Below are 25,318 nucleotides of genomic sequence, written 5' to 3'. Positions count from 1 at the left end.
GATGTTTACCTGCCTTTTGCTTTGTTAGAAGAACATGGCTTTGGGCTCTCAGAAGGGTCAGGAAAAAGTCACAGAAGGCTGGTACTTTCTTACAGCATGAACTCAAAAGGCATTTATTTCCACGTGCAGAACACTTAACTTCAGAGCTACAGTAATACTGAAAGATGTGATTCTAACATCCTGCTTGGTTATTATAGTTTAATGCCACTCAGCATTATAATTAGCTTTACTAGACATTAATAAGTGGGTTTAATATTCAAACCATGGTGTTGGAGTTAAGTGTGCCAATGAACCTTATCAGTGGAGCAAAATGTAAATTTTAACTCGTTTATCTCATTAGCTTTTAATAAGGCTGTGCTTCGCAAATCATGGCTGCATCATCTGCTGATTATATCCTCTGATCTACTAAGCAAAATAGCAATCTAATAATAGCCATACATTGCATGAAATCCTCTCACTGGTGTTCTGAAACACTTCATGTGTTTTATTTATTTTTTTTTTTCATTTAGAGGGCCTTGATTGTGTCTTATCTCTTCTGCACAATGCCAAAATATAGAAATGAAGGTAAGATGAGAATTCATTACTTGTAGGCCATGGGTTTAGAAGTGTTTTGCCAAGTAGAAGTTTCCAGTAGGGGCTGTAAGTCTTAAGTGTGTAATCTGAGTGTGGTGCGTAGGGATTCTGAGATTTTTCAGGGCAGGTAAACAGCTAGACTGTCAACTGAATAATGATGACTTACTGCTTGAATAATAATCAGAGGGCTCCAGAACTCTGTGGCTCATATATTAAGGGAGAAACTGGGCTCAGTGATTTTCCTTAGACTCATGTAAAATGGAAGAGAGCTGGAGGAGACTGTTAAGTCTCCCGGCTTGAGCTCTTGCATGCAGGCAGTTACCATTGCCGCTCATGATGATCACTGTGTGTGCCCTGCATGCTGTTCACAGCAAGTAAGAGGAAGTTAAACACATTTGAAGTAATTATTCTGCTAAGTCCAGTTTTGATACTTTTTCCCAGCAAATTGCTCATACAATCTTGTCTGAGTCCAAAGAAACTTGTTCAATCCATCTAGAAACTTTCAGGCTTTGAAGGTTTCCTAGTAAATGTTTATAAGATTCAGTGACTGGGAGTGAGCAGGGTTGGTTCTGGTGTCTGAGGCAACAAAACTCAGTCATTCCACTTGTAAGCTGATTTGGTTCAGGTTTGCTTCCGTGAGGTCTTTATTTTGAAAAATGTATACTAGCCTTCTCGGATTGAGTTCTTTAATGATTGCACCTCTTTCTAGAGCAACATTCCTATGTGTGGTGAGGAGTTGGACTTGAGGATCCTGATGGGTCCCTTCCAACGCAGCATATTCTATGATATAATGGTACTTCAGATATATATGCTCTAGCATAAGAGAATTTGTTTAAATGGTTGCCAGAGGTGCAAGTCGAATCTCTTTTCTTACCATACTGTGTTAAATTGAGATTTAAACCCCTTTGTAGCTGAAGGGTGTGAGATGGGACAGCTCTGTAGCACTGTTTTGTAATAGCAGTAGCTACTACCCTCATGGATACACAGAGTCTGTTGACTGACTGCTACCAGAGGTGGTACATCTACTATGCGCACAGTACAGTGTTTCATTTTTTGTGTTAATCTTGTTGTTGGTTGAGTTGGTAGATAGATACATTGTCACAGGGAAAACTCACTTTTTCCTTTGTCAGAGAAAACCATGGATCTTGGCTCCCAGTCCTGCTGATTTAGAGGATGGAGAGACATTGCCACACCACTGCTTGGAATCTAGCGGACTTGAATTTTCAAGTGTTGGCAACTTCGGGGACCGCTTCTTTCCAGTTAGGTTGATCATTGTGGTATCCATAGTTGTAGACATGTGCACTTTTGGTATCAGTACTCCTGAAGAGAAGTTTTCATAGAATCATAGAATGGCTTGGGTTGGAAGGAACCTTAAAGATTATCCAGTTTCAATCCTGCCACCATGGTCAGGAACACCTTTCACTAAACCAGATTGCTCAGGGCCCCATCTAACTTGGCCTTGAACACTTCCAGGGATGGGACATCCACAACCTCTCTGGGCAACCAGTACCTCACCCCGCTCTGAGTAAAGAATTTTTTCCAACATCTAATCTAAACCTCTCCCCTTTTAGTTTAAAAACATTCCCCGTTGTTCTATGACTATCTGCTCTCCCTTTGTTTTGTAAGCCTCATTAAAGGCCACAATGCGGTCTCCCCGGAGCCTTCTTCATACTGAAGAACCCCAGCTCTCTCCACCTGTCCTTGTAGGAGAGGTGCTTCAGCCTTCAGATCATCTTTGTGATCCTCCTCTGGACCCGCTTTCGTGTTCTGAGGACTACAGAGCTGGACACAGTACTCCGGGTGGGGTCTCACAAGAGCAGGATTTTCTTCTATCCTTCATTAATTTGTCATTAGTTGCATGTATTTGGTTTAGTGCTGACTTACAGCACCATTTATTTTCATTTAGTTTTTCATCGCAGACGCTTGATTGTGTGCAAATGCTCTCATAATGTCACTGAAGGGCTCCTGAGACATTCTGTGACTCTCAGGGCTGAAGGTTTGTGTCCTTCAGAGTACAGGTATACTTGAGAACAGCAGGGATCTCACAACACTGCCTAATGGAGAGATGACATATTCTGAAACAATGGTGAAGGGCTTTATTATTGGAGTGGCCATGTCATGAATTACAGTGCAAGTAGAATGGTGTCTATGAGGCAAGGAGGACTTGAAGACAGAACAGAGATGGAAATATATGTGATGACAGTTTTGTTTCAGCAGAGGGATAACTGGTGAATGATGTAACAGTTTTGCACGTAGTAAAGTACTTTGTAACTGGTCCATGAAAACAACAAATTGACATAGGCTTTCTGACTCTCATAGTCTTTTTCGCCTTTCAATTGAGAGGTTGAAAAAATAACCATAAATTTGTAATTCAGTGTCAAGAACCATATCCTCAGGAGTAAAGTCTGAGATCTCACTTCCAAACATTCAGTGGTTACAGCTGACTAACACTCAAGGCCTGTGCATACAGACAGACTTTCTCATACCTCTTTGAACTGCTTCTGCCTCTAGCTTGTGGTTCTCCTTTGGAGCTCTCTGAGGACTTGTGTGTCAGATCTGACTTTGTGTAAGGCTCAGTTTGCAAATTCAGATAGCACATTTATTACCAGTTTTCAAGGAAATTGTAAAGGTGAACTGAAAAATTAAGGAGAAAAAATGGCAGAGGAGAGGTACTGGACTTCAGGCCTAGGGGATAAGAGAACACTCCAACTACTTTGAAAAAACCCCCAAACCTTGGTGTACTGTAGCTTCTGCAGCTCCAACAGCCTCAGAGGGAAGGGCAGAAGTAGAGGTGAGAAGAAGCAGGGTTCCCAAAGACATACACAGACACTCCCCACTTTCAGAGCTGTGCAGGCAGGAAGAACAACCTGTTGATGGGTGGAACCTGTGCATTCCCACGCCTGTCTCCATAGGTGTTACAAAATTAGATGGGAGAGGCTGTGGTTTGGCTTTTGGTTATCTATACCAAGAAGCATTCCTGCCAGGGCTGACATCCAACTCCCTTATTTAGCAGGCCTTCAATATTGATCATTCCAAGTGTTAAAAGGCTCAAATAGTAATTACATTTTATTTTTACTTTATTCTGATACCTACTCCACTTTTTAGTAGGTATGTTTGTTAGGTTCGGTGTTTTCCAGAGCACTCCCTTTATGAGATGAATAGTCTTTGCAATTTGTTAGGTTATTTGCCTTCATTTACCCTCCAGGGTGTTCAAGTTACTGGTTTATCTTCATTCCTTGCTGGACTAGAAAGACACCTATATTTCTGTTCATGTTTTCTCAAAGGTTCAAAGGCAAGACTGAAAAAATTTGTAAGAATTGTTATGAAAGTGTCAGATTACCTCAGTCATTCCCCTCCCCCCCCAATTGTTCCTTTGATTGTTTATCAGTTTCTTTTTTTTTTGCATGCTGGCAACATGTCTAAGACAGGTGTTGTATAGACTATATGTATTACTTTTCTTACCAGTGCATTCATATGTCTCATTAGCCAGGAAAGGTAGTTACAAGAACAGAAGATGCTGTAATGTCACTTAGTTTCCATTTGCACAAGACTGGGTGGTGTAAGAATGTAAAGTATTTTCATAGTAGAGCAGACTTGTCTTAGGGTATCAGAGATGAATCACTAATTTTTACTCTGCATAATGGCCAACTTAACACTGTTTACATGACATAAATAATTTTATTCCTAGGAAAGCTGGAGAAGCTTCAAGGGAAAAATATCTACCACCTGTAGAAAATGCAATGAAACTAAACAGAAATGGAAATATAAATAACATGTAAATTTTTCTTTGATCTGGCTTTTTATGCACTAAACATCATAAAAATGCCAACAATCCACTTTGGATTTTGTTGTTTACTACCATATGTATTAAAAGCAAAAACTTTAATGTACAGAGAGAAAGCCATAATCTGTCAAAGTCCACCCAACTTGCAAATCTGTACTAATATTTTTAAATAAGGGTGTCACTGCAGGAGGAGAAGTTGATTTTTCATGGATCTATGCTCACAGATAGGGAAGTGTTATTTTATTGAGGTTCTTGACTTTGCTGTAGGAATTAATATAAAATGAATCTTCAAGTTCTACTTGTCTGCTCTGAGTTAGAATAAAAAGGGAGAAGAAAAACAGTGTTCTTATGCAGTTTCCTATGAGACCTAATACCTGGGGTTTTGTGCATTATGGGAACAGGAAACTGGAGGGACATGATTGGATTTTGTAAGGACTGATCATTTTGCCTTTTCTTTCCTTTTGTTTTCATCTTCGTTCATCACAGAATTTGATTATTCCTCATCCTTGTTCTTCAGTGAACAGTGTGCTATAGTGATTTGTTGTCTCATCTTAAACAGTAATATTTAGTCAGTGGTTTTCCCCAGATTTGGGAATTGATAATCATAAAAATAATTTTGCAAGTGCTTTTCTCTTTGCCAAGCCTTGAACATAATTTAGGGCAAAGGAAGTTCACTAGCTTCTGGAGCTTTCTCCAAGCTAAATTGCAGATATATATCCGAAGCAAACAATGTTGGTTCACACAGTGGTCTGTTCTTTCTATTCTACTTTTTATTTTTTTGAAGAAGGAAAAAAAGACCACAGAAGTACATTTACATTCAAAAGTATCAATCCACTAAATATAGCACTTAATCATGAGGCCCTGTCTGCTATCAGGCAATACATGTACATAGGGTGAGGTATGAAAATGACCTTTCAGATTTCAGTAGCTTGTTAAGTTGACTAGGTTTAAGGAGTAATTTGTGATGAGCTTCTGTCATCCTACAGTGCACTGAAACAGTTGTTCTGAAGCTCTGTAGTGATATGCTTTTGCTCATTCCCTTCATTCATTAGTTCATCATGCCACTAACATGTTATCACTTCAGAGTGTAGGAAATCATGTTGACTTGGTGGATAAGTATCTTGGGGTGGTAATTCTCTCTAAAGTGAGTAGTTTCAGTTAATCATGTACAGAAAGATAAATGACAAATTCCAGTTATCTGGCCAATTACTACAGTCTGTGTACTATAATGAACATACCGAGAAGTATAAAAGGGTTTTTTGTGTGACAGATAGCTACCTAAATTTAGACAGAGTTATAAACCCATATTTTCCCGGGAGAAAGAGAACTTTGTATTGTGCATTAAGTTTTGGAGAAATAAACATGCTTCTAGAGTGAGTATTATGTTAACAACTACGCAATATCCGTTCTACACCTAACAGCTTTGATTTTATGGCATATTCTGTCCTTTTCTGGTGTTTTTAGTTTGAAAGAGAGATAAAGAGAAGTATCATGTGCATGTGAACAGGAGAGCAATTCCATCTGTGAAGTAGTTCTTTTCTCAGTGAAAACTTGGCAACAATCCACTTGGGAAGCTTGTTGTTTGGTTTGTTGGTTTATAGATCAAATAATCAGGATAGTCTTAATGGTGTTTTACTGCTGATTCTTGTGCTTGAACTATATTTAGAACCTGCAGAATCATCTTAGAGTTTGGAAATTATAAACAAAAGTTTGTGACTTCTTTGTCATGAAACACAGAATGTTTAGAATGTATATGTATTTGCATTTTATTGTGGATTAGTGCTGGAAGCGTACACATCTTCTTTAATGTCACTTTGTAGACTTGAGAACATTATTCTTGGACTTCTTATGTTTATTATAATGAGTAATTTGACATGTTCTACAAATCACTTGAAAAATCGTCTTACGTATTATTGCTGTAGCCATAAAATATATACCTTAATCTTGTTTTCTGTAATCTACATATGATAATTACAGGTATATTGATAACATTTCTCTAGACCATCTTTCTCTTGGGAAGGTAGTATTTCCTATTCTGTACACTAGTGTTCTGAAAATAGCTTTAAATCTTCAGAGTATGGAGTCTACTGCTTTACTACTCTCATTCATCTTCCTGTCAAGAAGGTTTTGTAGAAACGCAACTTAATAATTTCCTATGAATTTATTTTATACTTTTGGCTATGGACACTGTTTTACCTTTTTAAAAAAAATGTAAAAAAAAAAAAAAAGATGTTCCATTCAATTCAGCATCACAACTTCAAGAAGCATCTGGGTTTCCTAAATTATGAGGAGGCTGGGGCCAGGTTTGTATGTCACACAGATGTCAGAATTATCTTGAAAAGCAAAATTGATGCTGCAGAGTGTATTGATCATTTTGATTTCCTTCTTCCACTAGCATAGCCAGAAGATAAAGTGGGTTTTGTTAAATATCTGCTTTCCAATGCGTTGCTCCCTCCTACTCCTGGGTAGTGATGAATTTTGAAATAAACCCTGTACCAATTCTCAGTAGAGATGGGAAAGTTGACAACAACTATTTTTTTACCAATAATTCAATTATGACAAAACAAAATTACTAGTGTAGACATAGCAGCTGATATTTGTAATTTACCTATAAATCAAGGAATGGAAGGTACCTTTCATTGAGTGACGTGTGCTATGCCCTTTGGGGTTGTTTTTGTTTCTCTTTGAAGCTTGGTATGAAAGCACACTCACAGTACAAAGTTTTAAACTGAGATTTGTAATGCCTGTCTCACACAGTACAACATTTTAATTACTTGGTTTTCTATAGAAACAGGCTTTTCTGGGGTCATCAGTTTTGGTAGTGATGTGGGAATGAGCCAGCAAAGTTAAAGCCTTTGAATTGATTTCAGTTCAGTGACATCTGCCTTCTTTAGTATGTAGGTAGAAGTGAACTTTTCTGAACTGCTATTTTTAAGTTTTTTTTTTTTCCAAGTTGAGTTTAAGGTTTTAATATCCCTTTTGTAGCAGCTGTTTGCTAGTAGCAGACAAGATACCTCAGTCATACGGTGCCAGAACTCTACTAAAAATAGAGAGAGATCTATTTTAGATTTTAAGAACCCTAGCTGCTAGTTTATTCTTAAGTTTTCAACCAATGTAATCTGTATTTTGAGCCTCTAATTGTTACTGAACTGTTGCCTTTCTGTAGTAGGCCAAATGTGAGGAGATCAAATACAACAAAGAAACAGGTTTGTTATGTTCCTTATATAAAAGGAACAAATTGTGCCACTTGAATAGCAACCTAATTTTTTTTTCTCTCCCTTGCTTCAGATTTATGACCCAGGGATATGAATGTGTAGTTCATTTCTCCTGGGACTTTGCAAGAGCAACTTCAGTGATTCTGTGCTCTTGAGATCCAGTGAAATTGCCTGTGTGCAAATTCCTGTGATAGATGAACATGCCCTGTGGTGTAACAGGTAAATGGGGCTCTCCCTGAGGAGGTCAAGGTCTCTGTCAAGTATTTTGTGTTGTTTAATTACTGTTTTCTTGAGCAATCACCGCCATCTCTCTAGCTTTGGTAATGTGCTCTTTGGTGAACTGTCTTTGCTGGTTACCTGTATACCTTTCTAGACCCACTCTGTGTACTTTTAGCTTAACCCATCAATACCTTTTGGACCACACTACCTAACCAGCATCTCTGTTCTTTCATTTTGGCTGACCCATGCAGTAGTAGTCTCTGAGGGCTTGGGATTTGGCTTAACCTGTGTCCCAGTGTATAGGCTTGCCAGCAAGAGTTGATCCCATTGCTTGCCCGGGAATCAAGCCCGTTTATGCCACTGTAGCACTCCTGAACTGGGGCGGTCAGCTGGGCCTCTTTGCTGTCACTGCTGCTTGTTTACTGTGGGGGAACTGCCTGTTCCTGTGTCTAGAGAACCATGTACTTATTTAATGCCCTAACCTGGACCTCCTAATGTATAATACCACAGGATTATATAGATCATATGAAGAGCTTAATGGTACCCCAGTTGAGCTAATGTGAGTCTACAATAAATCTACACAATCTGTGTGAGTCGTGTAGCTCCTCAGACATTTGATAAAAGATGAATTGTGGTTTTTAACTGCAGCAGGCTGACTGTAGATGGGACAGTAATATTTTTGTCTCATTATAAACCATACTGTATGTGGTGTCTCTCATGAGATAAATCGTTAGGCAGTCTCTGTGGGGACAAGTCACAAGATGTTCATGTTAACAGATTGGGTTAAATTGTGCTTGATGAGAACAGATTGATACTTTGATTAATTACATTGTTTTACAATTTGTAGTGACTTGTTCTCTGTTAGGATTTTAAACAGGTAGCTTTATCTCTTCTCACACCTACACATGAAAAAGCATAATGTCTTTGAAATACTGGGTAGAAAAGCTAGATTGAAAAAAGCTGACTAAATGTGAAATGTTTGCTTGAGGCATACAAAGGACAGGACAATTGTTGGACTGAAGCATTGAAACACGAAAGAACAAATGAAGAGGGAAAATAATTGTTCATGTAGTTTAAACTGTTCCTCTAGTAATCTGCTTCAGCTTTCTTGGTAGTAGAGCTTCTGAAGGTGAGTAGGACAATGAAAATGAGGATACTTTGATGCAGTGACTTTTAACCACTGATGGTTTTTGCTTGCCTACCACAGACCTACTGATCTCCAGTGAGCATCCTATAATCCTTCTGTACTCTGGAGATTGTATAGGAGATTTAGGGTGGGGATATGACTGTTCTTCATAGGTTTTGCTTTTGCAGTGAAACTTTGCACAAGAACTATGAATCCTTTCCTTTGAAAGGATTGATGTCTTCCTTTGAAACACTAATACCCTCTCCCTAATCACAGTCCCTAAAGAAAAGCTAACAAATTTGTGCAGAAGGCTTTCTTTTCAATCAAAAGTAAACAAACCCTGAACAAGGTCCCTTTTAAGCTGGAACTAAGTTGAGGCTTGCGAAAATTTGCCACTCACTTTTCTCCTACCTTCCCTCATCCACTTATCAGAGACTGCAGGGGTGTGATTGCATACCTGTGCGTAAGATCATATAATTTCCCACTACTTCTTTGAAGTGGTCTAATTTCAAGCCCCTTTTATGCTACACTAATCCATGAAAACACTTTGATATATGCTGTTTCTTTCACTGCTGTCAAGGTTTCTCTGTTTGTTCTTGTTTACCTGGGCTGACAGGGTGCAGAGCTTTGGCCAGTACAGCAAAAGTGTGCAATGTCTTATTGCAAGAAGTACACTCGTGTTCCTGAACTGTTGGAGAACATGGCATCTTAACCTCTCAACAGAAGACAACCATGATATTTAAATTTAAGAGCCTTGCAGTATATTTTGTGCCTACCTTACTGTATTAGGCTGTTTATGTTTTGTTATGCATTGCCCTGGAAACCCCAGTCTTGCAAACTTCTGTGCTGTTTTTTTTTTAATTCAAAGGTGAGACTTTTGAGAAGAGACACTCCAGTGGGAGGAAGCAGACTTCACAAGGGATTCTTGCTAGGCTGTTCTTCCAGTGTACGTTGCAGTAAAATAAGTACTTTTGTTGACTGGGAAGTTCAACCCTGTAATCAGCTGTGTAAAAGGGTTGAGGACTTACAGACTTCTGGAGAACTGCAAGCAGATATCCTCCATGAGTCCAGTGACTGGGTCTCAATCTCATTAATGTAAAGCTGCCCAGCACAGTTATGGACTGCTGCTTTTTTTTGAACTGGAAATAGGCTGAGTTGTACTGAAGTTTTCTGCTCTCTTTCTTCCATCCTCTTCACTTACCAGAGACTGCACAGATGTGGTTATAGACCTATGTATGTGACTGTACAACTTTGCTGCTGCTTAAGGAGAGACAGGTGCTTCCTAGTATGTTTGTATATGCAACACTTGACCTGATTTGCAAGAAAAAAACCCCAACCAACTAACTGAGTCTACATTGAAAGGTATTTAATATGAAATCAACAAAGTTTATGAAAGTGGAAATTAGCTGCCTAATTTCAAAAGCTCTTGTCCAGTTACAAAGAGAATATAGGAAGATCTTAGGAGAAATAGTGACTTTTCTCTTTGAACCTCATTTCCTCACGTATGTGAAATGTACACTAGTGCTTTTTGTTCCACATGGGGATTGTTAGACACATAAAACATTAGTGGTAGGAGAAAAGGAATTAGAGTATTGGTACAGGTAATTGAAATAGCTCTAGAAGGCATATGTAAGTGGACTTGACCTTGTGATACAGTTAAACAACTGATAGATAAGATATGAAAGATTTACCTGCTTAAGAAGGTTCTGTTATTGTGTGGCAGAGTAAAGTTATTAAACTGAACAGTGGCTTTTGGAAGTAGAATTTTGAATGGCCTGCAAGAGAGTTGTGTTCACACTTGGTAGATTAATAGCTTAATTCAGGATTTAGCAGAGACAAAAGGCTAAATTTTTGTAAGATGTTAACCATGAACTGATTAAAATAAATGGGTACTATTGTTCTTAGTGGCCCCCAAGTTCACTCCTACCTTTTCCTCCATGAATCCATGTTTTATAAATTAATTTATTTTCTCACCTTTGGACTCATTGTGATCAGGTTATTTGCCCTGTTTAATTGGAGTTAGTTTTTTACTTCACAGAGAATAATGTGATGTTGCAGTTACTGTTGCACATTACATCTTGCAAAATGATCAAGTAAACCTACTGCCTGGTCTAGTAACAAAATCTGCTTGCAATTAATATAATCTGTCTGCTTCTGCTGCTATAACTAGAGCATAGTAACTTTAGATTGATATGTATCTTAAAAGATAGTATCTCTTCCAATTCATTTAGTTTCCTTTTTTAAGTAGGGACACTGTTTTTAGAATCTACTTTGTGACCACTTAAATTGTCAAAAGCTTTTTGAAACCCTGAGTTTGGAGTCTTTGAAGCCTGCACAATCTAACAGTGTTTTGTATTACTGAGGAAATCCCAGCATCCCAAGATGCTTTTGAAACTGGAAATATTTGCTTTCTTAAAGGAATTGATTTGAACTTAGAAATATTATTGCACATTGTAGTCTGCTTGTTGCTGTCTTGTTACTTTTAGATTAGAGATGATTAAAAACCGTAGAATTGGTGGCTGTGAGGGTAATGTCTGTGTTCTTCGACTACTGTCAGATTTCTGATCCAATAGCTGGGCTAGATGCAAGCGAACCTAGTCCTCATCAACAACGTTTGCTGCAGGCAAGTTGTTTTCTGCTAATAATTTAAATTTGCTATTTTTGTTCTTACATTTGATGCTTTGTACCAGCTGTTTATGATGACTTTGTGCAGCAGGAGTAAACAATCAGAATGAACTATTAGAGATGTTACTGTTTGTCACCACAGGACAAATGATGTTTTTGTGATTATTTGTTAATAAAGCAGTAAGTGGCTTTAACACTGTGATTGTATGTATGTGCAGTATACTGTTAGGTGGAGGTTTTATTTATAGTACATAAATACTGGAGATGAATTTGCCATTTTACAGTTTGTCAGTCACATACTCCCAAAGATCTGTGCCAAGCAGTGGGATAGTGTTTGTGCCTGTAATAACAAATACAGTTAATGGACCAGACGGCGCATGAAACATCAGCTTGAGGAGACCTTCCTAAAAAGTTTCTCGACATTTCTCGAGTTAGCAATGCTGAAAGCCCTTGCTGTTCTGATCTAACTCTGACAAAGATGCAATTTGAATCGATATGCTGGCAGCTTTTAATGACCTGTGTATCTGAGAACTCCCTGTGTTGTCATTTGAGTGTGCCCAAATTGGGACTTGGAAATAGCAAGAAGTTCTTAAATATCTTGGATAAATAAGACCTTAGGGGATGATATGGAGGAGATGAGGGGGTACCTGCTTGTCTTGAAGACTTATTTCGCCAGAGCTGTATCTGTTCTTTATATATGTTGACTAGACTTAGGATATCCTTGTGTAGGAAGAGATGTCTGTACTACAAGTGCAGACTGTAGAAGTCATCTGCCTGGGCAGTAAGCTGTTAACAAAGACAGGACTTGGGTGTTCAGTAACATAGTGGTGGTTATAAACTCTTAACACAGACATCAGTAACTAAATAGCTCTGTTGTGGAAAGTGAGCTTTCCTACTGGACACAGAGACATAACAGTGGCTCTGTCACTGGACCTCTTGGCATCTTGGTGTATTTTGAATGTGTGGCGAGATATGTACCATTTCTGTTCACTTGAGGTCTTCTCATGGCTGCAGAGTGTAGGCAATGTTTCAGGAAGCTGAAGCACCAGTGTGGAACCTTTACCACAAAAAAGTCTGTTTAGAGAGCTGCAAGATAGGGTAGTTATTTAATGGAGGGTCTGTCTTATGGTGAGGGAACGAGTACTGTCTTGATGTTTGAGAAGTAATGTCTGAGGCTGGGATAGGAAAGATGCATAAAGAAAAAAGATGCATAAAGAAAATAGTGAAGGCCAAGGAGGACACGGAACAGATTACAGGAAAAAAGAGGGTAACAGTTTAAATAGCTTTGGGTTGCCCATGTGTGGTAACATCCTAGAGCTTTGCATGCATCTGGAGAGTCTTACATCACTGATCTTTGATTTTTATCAGAATTCTCAAAGAAAGCCATAATCTCCCTTAACTGAAATAGTGCAAGCTGATCTGAAGTTTCCGATTCTACTCTTGGTGTCATACTGCTGTGCTGCTGACAGAATTTGTCATGTGATAGCTAAATGTGTAATATCATTTTCTTTTATTTAAATTCTTAAACAACACACAAAGGCTACATTGAAACAACCTCTAAGTTGCCCAGTCAAGCAACTCATGAATTCCAGAACTGAGCTTGCCTCTGCTTTGTTAATTAAGTTCTCTTGCTACACCTTCTGATACCATCTTTAATTACACAATCACATTAGTTTTTCCAAAGCTGCTTGCTTCGTGCATGGGACAGATCTGCTAAAAGGGTGAATCAGGGCTGAGCAGTGAAGGACACTTTTGCCTGGAGGAGTCTGCTGGACTTCTACAGCAATGGGAAGATTTCTGATTGAAGGAGAGTGCTAACAAAAAGGAAATTGGCAGGAAGTGGGCAGGTGATCTGAAGAATATGTCAATTAAATATTCCTTGGATTATTAGATATGGTATTAGGCAAGCTACTTAGAGCAGGCTTTTTCTAAATGGTGTCTAAGCATGCATCTTGGTTCCTGAGAGGTTTTTGGTAGGAATGATGAACTCACAGAGCTGCAAGCACGTTGCCAGAAGTTGTGTATATAATTTATGGTCATACCTGCTTAAGTCGATAAGACCTCCCAGATCCCAGGTCTGAAGCTGGGTTCTCAAATCTCTGATTATTTTGGTGTGGGTTTTTTTTTTTTTTTTTTGAGGTTTGTTTATTTGTTTGTATGTTACTTCCCCCCCCCCGACACAGGAACATCAGTAATGGAGAAATAGTACAATTCATTTTTCAGGACTGTTTAAGAAGTTGCAGTATACAGGTAGATGCCTTCAGGTAAATGAGCACACGAAACAAGCTGTTGGGAAGGAGAATGCTTGAAAGTGTAAGGCCTGTATAAGCATGGAAGAGTTAGGCAGGTGAGAAGTGTGGGTGGAGCAGGAGGACAACGGGGATAAAATTTTATGACACTTTGTAAGGGATTCCTTCTATTTCCAGCATTGGCTGACTCTCATAAGCTAATTCTCACTGGTTTTGCACAGTACTCCCCAGTGCATCTGGCTCCAGGTGGCTTGTTGTCTGGAGAGTAGCTTGTATGGAGTGCCAGCTTCATTCTGGAAGTGGTGTTACCCAAACAGATAAACTGTGCAAGATTTATGCTGGTTATGCTGGCTTCCTCACACTGGGACATGTTACCTGCAAAAGGGATGGACTAGATTGTGTTAATGAGAATGCTTAGCAAGTGCATAGGAAATGCATCTTAAATGCTGAAAGAAGCAAGGGTTAGGATGGAAGGGGGAGGCTGATCATGCAATTGAATCTTGAACATATGAATATATGTGTACATATATAAATATACATACACACACAGAGAGAAATGCGTAACCATTTTTTCATTTTTGCTTGCCTCAGAAATCTTAAAAGTTGTACCCTGTATGTTTTTGGACTCTTTGAAAATGGCAAAAGTTGCTGTTACTTGTGAGGCAGGCTGTATGTTTTCCTGTGCTAGCAGAGATGTCCACTAGAGAGAGAAGATTTTCATCTTTTAAGATATGTGCAGGGAAGTCCCTTCTGTACTGGCAAAGTATTCCTGTATGGGCTTTGGCAGCTTATGGTACAAAAAAATTCTGTTTGTTGTTGGATGCCTTTTTTTCCCCCCCCTATGGTTCCAAACTGAAATAAATTAAATGCCTACTTGGTTTGCAAAAAGGAGAATAAAAATGTAAGCCTTATGGAGAGTAAGAAGGAAAGCGGGGGACTGTGTGACTAAGATATTGGTGCTTGAGGGAATAATATGTTCTCTTAAGCCTCTCAAATATCTGGAAGATACCAGTCTTTGTTTCATTTTAACTTTCCCCTGCAGGTGTGCAACTACTTTGATACTCAGATATCTAGGATATTAAATAATGGATGAAAGGAATGTTTCAATGTTTCATCCTATTCTCATAGTCCTTTAATATGACATCTCAATTTATTTGGCTTTGGACACATAAAGGTTTTATCTTTTATGTTGTTTGGTTTTGTTTACTTTGGTATTGATACAGATGCACCCTTTTATGTGAATATGGTGCTCTACAGATGTTTTCAACTGCTTATGATATGGTTTCTGGCAGAAAACTTCTAAGTATTTATAATTATATCTGTTATTGGAAATATTGTTTTTTAAAAAAATAGAGAATTTTTTTTACCTGTGTAATTCTATGCAGCATTAGTTACTAAGCGACTCTGAAGAAAGATGTGGTCGGATGGCAAAAGTATCATAACAAAAAACTAAAAATGTAGTGACTTGCATAAGATGTTTACTGCATAAGCTTCTGTTGTACTTGTTTATTTCAGTAGCACCTTATTTCAGTCACTGATCTCAAAAATTTGAGCTTTGTAAGCTGTTATCATGAGCGAAAGTTTGAGATTGGTCCCATATAACATACTTTAAAAAATTCGATCCTCAAACAGAATTAAAAGAAAAAATGTTTCAGTGTTCTCTAATTATGTTCTTTTTTGTTACGTGCCGTAATTTGATGTGCATAGGTATACGTGCGTTTCAGTCTGGTTTTGTTTTCTTTTTACCAGATTTCTGTGGATACTAAAGCTCAGGACACAATATCAATCTCATCATGACGCTCGAACATCTGTAGCTCGCTGGCGGATTTAAAAGAATTCAGCATGGCCTAGTTGACTTGACCTTTGGAAAATTTATAATGTCCTCTGGAACCAGTATCAGCAAAAATCGGCAGGCTCCCCGCCTGCAGGGTGTTGACCCAGAAACATGCATGATAGTGTTTAGAACACACTGGGCACAGGTAATGTTAATTACTTTTATTGATTTGAAGTAAACTGCATTAATGGGAATTTGCTTCATTCTTTCTTTTGGGATAATCCTGAATTGCTCAGGAACAAATGTCTTTCATGCAGACTGTAGTAGATGGCAATGAATTATTTTTAAAATGCAAAGGAATTGACCTTCCAAGGTATGGTTAGCCTTTACTAATCACACTTTGAACTGCAGATTTGCATCTAAATGGAAGTGGTAGGACATTGTAATATCTTACTGAAGGCGTAGATCTTCTTACTGGCTTTCCTGTTGATTCACTGTGACTTGTACCCTGCTGCAAACTTCTGTGCTTCCTTTCCTTGTGCTGGGTAAGGCTTGCCTATCTTTTGTGAAGTATATTAGATGCATAGTGCAAAGCTGTATGCACTGTTGTTTGTTATGCACAGATGTAGATTATACACTTCAGCATATTCTAAAAATTGTTTGCATGTCATCAGGATTATAATTGCTTTTAGGCAAAGATGTTTTGCTCTGAGCACCATACTTTTAGGCCTTATCTGCTGCAGTAACATGAATAACAGTTTATATAAAATTGATTTCTGTGCTGCTGCTTTTGTTGTCCTTTGGCTATCCCAAGAAGCAAGCCAGACAAATGATAGTGTTTCTGAGATGTTCCCAGTGTCAATCTCACTTAACTCTAGTGATGTTGTCATGTTAGGGGAGCCACTCTTCCTTTGTGGTTTTGTGGCAATTATCCTCCACTAAAAGGCTAAAGACAATGGTTGTTTCACAAACAATGAGCTTCATCGTTTGTATGCCTAACAGAATTTAATCCAGGGGTATAAGTGCTGGGATGACAATTATTACTCAATCCTAAAACTGTATTGAAAGTTGCATGAGTATGTGGGCATCAGTGGCCATTCAGTATCATATGAGATGTGGCAAAGAAAGAGCAGTGCTGTGCTGCTGCTGCTACTTTTACTACTGCAAATCATCCCGTGATACTGGTACTGCTGAGCAGTTACTCTGGCTGAAGAGCAGGTCCTTTGATTTCAGTCCTCTGTGACAAAGAAACTTATTTCAAACATTGTTGAAACTCAATTTCCGAACACTGAGGAAACCTAACTTATCCCTATTTCAGAGAACCCCTGGCTTTCAGCAATAGGACAAGTGGCAAATTTAGTTTCTGTCTGTCAAACTTTTTAAATTTGAAAGCATAAAAAGACTACGCTTTTTCTGTTAAGAATTTTGATTATTTTTTTCCTTGCAGTGGCAAGTGCATATTTTTTAAAATGCACTCAAACTGATCTGCCTTTGTTTCTCTTTAGGTTCTGAAAATCTTAGAGAAGCATGATCCTTTGAAAAACACTCAGGCAAAGTATGGGGCAATCTCACCTGATGAGGCCAGCACTGTTCAGAATTATGTGGAGCACATGCTTTTCTTATTAATTGAGGAGCAAGCAAAGGATGCCTCAATGGGGCCTATTCTGGAGTTTGTGGTCTCAGAAAACATCATGGAGAAGCTTTTCCTTTGGAGCCTACGGCGAGAGTTCACCGATGAGACAAAAATTGAGCAACTCAAAATGTACGAAATGCTAGTAACCCAGTCTCATCAGCCTTTGCTGCATCACAAACCCATTTTGAAGCCTTTGATGATGTTGCTGAGTTCCTGCTCAGGAACAGCCACTCCAACAGTGGAAACAGAGTTGGTCGTCCTCTTGAACCAGCTCTGCTCTATTATCGCCAAAGATCCCTCCATTTTAGAACTGTTTTTCCACACTAGCGAGGACCAAGGAGCTGCCAATTTCCTCATATTTTCCCTGCTGATTCCCTTCATCCATCGAGAAGGAACAGTAGGCCAACAGGCCCGTGATGCGCTGCTTTTCATAATGTCTTTGTCTGCAGAAAACAGCCTTGTTGCAAACCACATAGCAGAAAACACCTATTTTTGCCCAGTAAGTTGTTCTTATTTTGCATAGTCTTCAGTGCTAAGCTAACTGTCTCTCCTGCACTCTTTTCATCCTTTCCTGTCTTTTTTGATAAAGATGTGTTGTAACACCTTTATTTCTGCTAACAGCTATTTTGCAAATGATAACGCTGTATAAACCAGCTCCAATGCCAAACACAGTCTTGCTTCTTGTTTCCATATCAGTGTCTTGTGCTTTTGGGCCAGCACAAGTGTTTTTGCAGTCACACAGTGAATTAAATTGGGAAATTGATGGAAGTTATAACAGAACTCGGTCGGAGGGAAACCTGTTCTGTCTCACTGTGAGACCCCTTTGAGCTTCTGGGGCTGAAGTGTCTGAGAAATGGGATGAGGTGTTCTGAGGAGGTTGTTTCTGGTGGCAGTGCTGGCTTAAGCAGGCTCCGCTTGCCACACTGACATAAGTTCAAAAAACAAGTGTGAAAATAGTGAGAGTGTTATAAAACTGTAATATTTTTTGCAAGATAAAAGGAAGATTTGCTCATTGTCACAGAATGGGATGTTTCTATGGCAGTCTCAGGCAAAGAACCATCTTGCTGTGTTTTGCTCTGTTACAAAACTTGGTAGTACTGTTCCATTGTTACATCTGGCAAATCGATCTTACTACGTGAATAGCAAGGCTTTGCTGTTAAGTAATTAATCTAATTTAACTAACAAAGCTGGCCTACTGCAGTTTTACAGCTAAAGCAGAATGGAGTAACACCACCTGCTTCTTCATGCCGTATCACAGAGATTTGCAATGGCTGTGTTCAAACCTTAGTATCATTCTCTACAAAAGTTGCTCTTGTGTGTCAGTTTTTGGACTGATTCTTTTATCTTCTTCATGGCTTGCATTTTAATTTAGTAAATGCCAGAGCCTCACATAGCTACTAAAGCAGAGAGCTCTAGAGCAGAGAAAACTAGAATCCCTGACTTAAGCATCACTGCCTGACAGCTGCTCCAGCTGTAGTTTTCCATTTATTCCAAGATTGCTTTGAGCCATAAGGCAGAGCCAGGTTTGCAGGCTAGGGGAGGCCTACAAATTGCAAAACAAAACTTCTGAGTAGTTTCTTTTGGTCAGTTGTAAATATCGCATCTTTTTTTTTTTTCTGATGAGAGATTCCAGTTGACCTTGTTTAATAGATGCTGCTAAAGAATATGATATTGGTCCCCAAACTGTCCCAGAGACAGATACCATTATTGGATCCATGCTATAACTTCCAAAATTACATCTTCCAATTAATGAAAAAAAAAAAAGAAAGAAGCAAAACAAGGAAAAAACCCCTTATTATACTGAAGATAAAAGCCAGCTTCCAACATCAGGGAGGCATGATTGACAATCATTCCAATTAGGAAAGCTTCTTGTCAAAATGTGCTAAAATCAGATTTTTCTGAACAGTAATGAGACTGGCCTAAGTCTATAGTAAGACTTTAATGTAATGCCATAGATTCAGCTAACTAGCTCGCTATCTTTCTCAAATTTGAGTTGTGATGAGCTGAAGAACAGATTTTGGTGGAAGAATCTGTAGGTGTCAGTGACATTGCTGTGTGTCACTCAAATCAGTACAAATGTTGCCTCAGGTGCTCTGCAAACCAGTTATCACAGTCCTATGCTGATAGGAGCCGTGTTTGGGGGGCACTGTGATGTTATCCCTGGTTCTAGGGCTGGGTTGGCATATAGGGTTTTCTTTGCTGTGCCTTATTGCATAGTATAGGCAACCCCTGTGATGGAGTCTGACCATAAATCTATGCTGCCTCATATATCCGAATCAGTGTTAGATCTGTGCCAAAGTGAATCTTAAGGCTTTCTTGATACTGTTTTTGACATAACTTTGGTTAGCAGCTTTTTAAAAACTGGATTGTCCGTAGTTCCATAGTATTCAGAACTGTAGGTGAATAAATTAAAAAGGAGGAAGGAGAGAGGCTGCAGTAAGGTACATCACTAACAAATGTTTTGAAGACACAATGTGTAGGCAAACTACTGGATAAAGTTTTCTGATGTCCCACCATATAATTTTTATCATGTTTCGGTCTGAAAGTTTTCTTAATCTGACTGAAGACACTATCTGTTCAGCATTATAGTAAGAAAATAATACTCCTTAAAAATTTTGAGCTGGATAACATCTCAAAGTCTCTCCATAAAACCTTGTATTTGTAAATACCTCAGAGCTTAGGAAAGCAAGTATTAAAGCAGGAGGAGGGATGGCTCTGCAGTGTCCTTGAAATGTTGAAACTGCATAGAGATAGAAAGACTATGGATGTGAGAGGAAAGGGAATTATTAAAGGGAAGGAATTGTCCAGGTAGCAATTGATCATTCATTAACAACATATTGTAATCACATAATGTGTCTGTGATTACAAATCACGTAGTCAGTCAGTGTTTTCTGTGAGTCAAGAGAAAGTAAAAATTAAACTGGTTGATGGTGAGAAGGAACCTGCTGGAGATGCTTCTGAAAGTAGATGAGCATGTAGGGTTGACATGACAAATGTCAGGAAAAGTTTAAAAGGACACTGCTTTGCATAAAACAAAAAATAAAACCAATCTTGCCCTTTCAGGATGTGAACTCATTCATTTCCTTACTTCTCAGATTTTTTTTCCATTGATGTTTTGTTACTGATTAAAACTCTGTAATGTAGTCTGTATATGTGCAGTATTTTATAGATCTGCTTATAGAATGTTCTGTTGGTAATTTCAAATGGTAATCCTGTTCATACCATATACTGCTGTGAATGTTTTCAAATATTTTTTATCTAAAGAGATGGAATTGCTTGCAGTGACTACTCTCTTAGTGCTTAAGAAACACTTTCGTAGAACCGTTTTAGCTGTACTTCACAGCAAAAAGAAGAACTTTCTAAACTTTACAGATTTTAGCAGCTACATCTGACACTTCTTACTTCAGTAGGTCTGACAAACTAAAGAATTCAAGACATAGACTGATTGTGAGTTCACTGCTCCTTTCAGTGGAGAGTAGCATGTTTTGTTCAAGGTCAGTTTCTTATGCTTAGGGACTAATATCCAGATGAAGGGGAAATGTGGATAGGACGCTGCTTTGGAAATCAGATTGCTTCCTGAGACGGTAGGATGTGTTTATGAATAGCAATTAAATTTTAAGCAGACAATAGAAAATCAAGTATGCATTAATTAGCAGCTTGTAACACAAAAGAATCTCAAGTTCTCTCATCTGAAGCCTGTGTTTGTGAGTGGAACTGTTTGTGTGGGTTACATACAGGTAATTCTATGGGCCAAGTAGGATTTTCATAACTTTTTTCTGAGCTCTTTTACTGTGAGAAAGAGGAAAAAAAACCAACAAAAAAGATTCTGGTTATAAAAGAATGTGGTCATACAAATAAAACTTTGCTCAATAGCTTTAGCTTCTTAGTTTTTTAATGTGCCTCCAGCATCGTCTTTTACCTGTCCTTTGTCTATCTGCATATATATGTGTATAAAACTGTGTATATGTCACTGTGCTAAAGCAGTGAATTTTCCACAGTATTCCCCCCTCCCCCTTAATATTTGGCTTAATTATATATGCCAGAATAAATGCATCTTAAAAATTATGTGAATTAGGAATGGAAAGTATACAGAAAGACAGCCTTTGTCTGACTGGATGGGTTAACAATTACAGTCACTTGCACTTTCGTTTGATCAGAACCTGAATCCCCTTCTGTCAACCCTTGGTCTTTGACCTGCACATTGTCAACTGTTTGTTTTCTGAGAGATAAGAGAATTGTGTTTCATCTGAGCTTTGACAGTCTATTCCTGTAGATGCCAAGTAGCCCTTTGTAAGAGAAAAAATTCTTAGAGGAGTCTGCTGAATGAAAATTAAAAAGATTTCCATCAGGCTGAGTTTTAATGTTCCCATAAAAATGAGAATCATCATAAAAATTATCCTGAAGTTGTATAAAATCATGTCAGAAAGATAAGAGTACTGAATAATATTTAGAAAGTTTCTGGCTTCAAATAACTTTAATAATTAAAACCTTCACCTGAAGCTACCATACTCTAGATATATTAAACAAAACTTAAAAACACTTTTTGGAAATATGCTTTTTAAATTGTAATTAAAAGTGTGATCTTATGCTTCAGTGATACCTTCTACATAAATCGCCTGTAAGCCTTAATGTTACTGGAAAAAATGTTTAAACAGTAACTTATTTCAGGCTTTCTTATTTCTTCTTCCCCCTTCCAAATAAATAAGAAAGGAAAAAGAGAAGTTCTGAACAGTTGTGCTTTTTGGATTGGTTTTTTGTTTTGTTTTGTTTTGTGTTGGTTTTGTGTGTGTGTTTTGTTGTTGTGGTGGTGGTTCTTTTTTTGTTGTTTTGTTTTGGTTTTTTTAAGTGGATTCAGCTGAGTTCAATTACCTGGGAATGAAAGTCAACATATATCTGTGGTCTAAGTGACGCTGAACATCAGCTTTTTCTTGATGGGGCACTTTCCCCCTCCATTTCTAATGTTTCATGTTTCCAAGTGATATGACTTCCTGCAGGCATGTGTAAGCAGTAACATTTGAATCACCAACAAAAGACAAGCTGTGAATATAGGGCAGTGATGACTGTTTCTAAAAGGGACCAAAAGAAAGTGACAAATGGTTTTAGAAGAATTTAAAAAGAAATTATAATTTAGGATTAAAAATAAAAAAAATAGACAAAACAATCTGATCTCCATCATTTTCTCCTAAATACCAGATCTTGAAAGAAGAATATTGTATAGAAGGCTCTTTAAAATATTTATGTCTTTCTGCCCCGGGACTTTTTTGAAAGGAAATGAGATTAATCTTAACACTCTCTTATATTCCTTAAACTAATAGGAGAAACCATTTGTGGCATTGCCATTCAAGCAGATGGACAGTTAGCTTATTTCCTCTTCTATTTTTGAAATACAGGTGCTAGCAACAGGACTAAGTGGCCTCTATTCATCTTTGCCTACAAAGCTGGAAGAAAAAGGAGAAGAATGGCACTGTCTGCTGAAAGATGACTGGCTTTTGTCACCAGCCCTTGTGCAATTCATGAATTCCCTTGAATTTTGCAATGCTGTGATACAGGTAATTGAGCAGAGTTGGCCTGTTCTTTTGAAATAGTAGTCTTTTATATTTTCTGCAGAAGTTTGTAGATTATAGAGTTAATTTACTTTTTTTAATGGTATGGACTTTTAAAGTTACACAAAAATAAATTGCTTATAAAATGAATGTTTTGTGCTGTCTGTCCTGGTTATAAGGATGAATTAATAAATTTTTGGTTTTCAAGTGACAAGTGTTTCAAATGAAAGCTTGATATTTCGTTATGTAATTGGGAGGATTTTCTGTTAAAAAAATAACAAATATTTATTGCATTTTAATACCACTGTTGATACTAAAAGTAAATTGAATGCCTTTACATGTGGGAAAATGTTTTTGTATCTGTGTTTGTCTAAGCTCTCATAATAGCATACAAATGACAATAGTGAAAATAGTCTGGTTTGCCTGTTGGTGAGTACAACATAAAGAAAGCCTTCCGAGCAGAATTTAGGTATCTTCCTAGAAATATAAATTCATTTTAGATTGGCCTGTTTTGAATCCACTCTGTGCTTAATATTTCTTGTTAACAATTTTTTTTTGCTTTGCTTCCTTACTGTTTTTTTTCTGTTTTAAATCTAAAATGACATTTCTGTCTTTACATATTGTTTTTAAGGCTGGGAAAAACCCCTATAGAACTCTAGTCCAGTTTTTCATTAAAACATAATATAAATTCTACAAAAACTGTAGATTTATGTATTATTTGAAGAAATGTGCTGAATAAAATTGAAAGTTTAGTCACATTTATTGTTAAATAAAACATGTCTTAATGCAATGTATGCGAAATAAAGGAACTGATTGACTGTTAAAGCATTGAACAAGCAAAAATAACAGCTGTCATTGTTCAAATGCAATATACAAGATTTTTTAACATGCATGTTTAAACATGAATAGGAGACAATATTCATTTTGGTGTCTAACCAGAGTTATTCTACAGATCTACATTTATGGGAGGCCATATTTCATACCTTTATTTTGAAAGGTAATATAAAGAGTGCTGCAGAAAAACTAAAGAGGAACAAATTCTTTTAAAATCACTGTTCAAATAAATTCAAAATCATAGAGGATTTTCAGCTGACATGTAGAAGGAGCAGTTTCTGACTGCTGGTTGATTGTGTCTAGTATAGTCTTTCTTCAGTTAAATTGAAAGCTTGCTTACTGCAGGAATTTTTGCTCTGTGCATGCAGTGGTCTTTGTGATGTGGCTTTCTCTGTGTTGACCCAAAAACTTTGACCAGAGATTAAAAATGGACAGTGTAGCCAGGACATTTACTGCTTTTTCCCTGGATCACAGCAAAGGAGGGGGCCACCCTTTTTCTTCCCACTTCCAAATTAAGGGTTCCAAATTAAAGGAAGTCTGGTAAGAATTGCAAGTGAGAGAATGTATTTGTGGCCACAAGTAGGCTGTGACATTCCAGTCTCTATGTGAACTTTGTGAACTTCAAACAAAATATATTAACTTTGAAAGCTTCTGAATGGAATTTTATTTTGCTTTTTTATACATGAATTAATACTATGTTTTCATTGCAAAGACAAAATGAATGCTTCATTATAAAAGTGAATTTTTGTCTTTTAATAACAGTTCTTTTTTTTTTTTAAAGATCCTAACCATCCTATTGAATGAATAATGTAGGTTTGGGTATATTTTCTGTTTGTTTTACAGTGACTGAGAGAAGGGCATGTGAACAGTATATTTTTACCCTATAGATAGTGAGTGCTTTGGTTTACCTACTCTTGAACCATAGGAAAGCAGCTGTTCTGCTTTTTCTTCTTGTAGGAAGACAGGTTAACAATGGCAAATCCACCTTCAAGTGACCCTGACAAGGTTGCAGGAGCTAAATTTAGAATCTCAAATCTTCCTTTGATACACGGGCATACACACTTTTCTGTCCATCCATTCATCCTTGTCAGCGGGCAGGAAGATTGAAAAGCCCTGTCGCTAACTTTGGCAGACTTACTGTAATTAAGCAGTTTCTTTGTAGAGGGAACAGTCTTTAAGAACCTGAGTTGTAGCAAATGCTGGTGAGAAGGACGAATGTTTGATTAAATGGGAAACGTTTTGGTAGTGGATAATAGTTATCTATTCCCTGTCTTGTTTTAAATCTCACTGGAACTCTTCTGTGTCTTTCTCTCTCTCACCCTCCTAGGTGGCACATCCCTTGATACGTAACCAGCTTGTGAATTACATTTACAATGGATTTTTGGTGCCAGTAATGGCTCCTGCACTCCATAAGGTCAGTGGTGTATGCAAGCATGACACAAAATAATAACGCGTAAAGGTATTATGGAAGACCTCTCTGTAAAGATCCTATTAAATGTACTGTCAGTAGTGACTTCCATACAATTCAGTAAGTTTCTAGACTAACTTTCCATCTTTTCATTCTATGCTTTATTAAGCACGATATAGGTATTTCTGAAAATGTTTAAAATTCTTAAGTGCAGTTCAGAACCAAAATATTTTTGTTGTCCTAGGCTCACATATTGTCAAAAAAGCGGTGACATTTTAGGCATTTCATCATGGCAGACATGTTTCCATGAGCATTTTTTTTCCAAATGTTTTCCA

General features: G+C 37.7%; 1 protein-coding gene across 3 annotated transcripts in view; it reads left to right on the top strand.

The window, feature by feature from the left end:
- FAM160A1 (family with sequence similarity 160 member A1) overlaps positions 1-25,318 on the top strand; it is an 86,988-nt gene that overhangs the window by 34,655 nt on the left and 27,015 nt on the right. For 2 of the 3 annotated variants that reach the window (XM_018071797.3, XM_025894964.2), the window contains exons 3-6: positions 15,541-15,770; positions 17,071-17,697; positions 22,589-22,747; positions 24,903-24,989. In XM_018071797.3, coding sequence (XP_017927286.1) covers positions 15,669-15,770; positions 17,071-17,697; positions 22,589-22,747; positions 24,903-24,989 — 975 coding nt within the window. In that variant the 5' untranslated portion in view covers positions 15,541-15,668. Of the gene's footprint in view, positions 1-7,645; positions 7,792-15,540; positions 15,771-17,070; positions 17,698-22,588; positions 22,748-24,902; positions 24,990-25,318 lie in introns of all 3 variants that reach the window. The other variant, XM_029962528.1, reaches the window with a different exon arrangement.

Source organism: Manacus vitellinus, unplaced genomic scaffold, assembly GCF_001715985.3.
Source record: "Manacus vitellinus isolate BGI_N305 unplaced genomic scaffold, ASM171598v3 scaffold_0_pilon, whole genome shotgun sequence".
NCBI classification, from domain to species: domain Eukaryota; kingdom Metazoa; phylum Chordata; class Aves; order Passeriformes; family Pipridae; genus Manacus; species Manacus vitellinus.
This window is presented reverse-complemented; position numbering and strand designations above follow the sequence as displayed.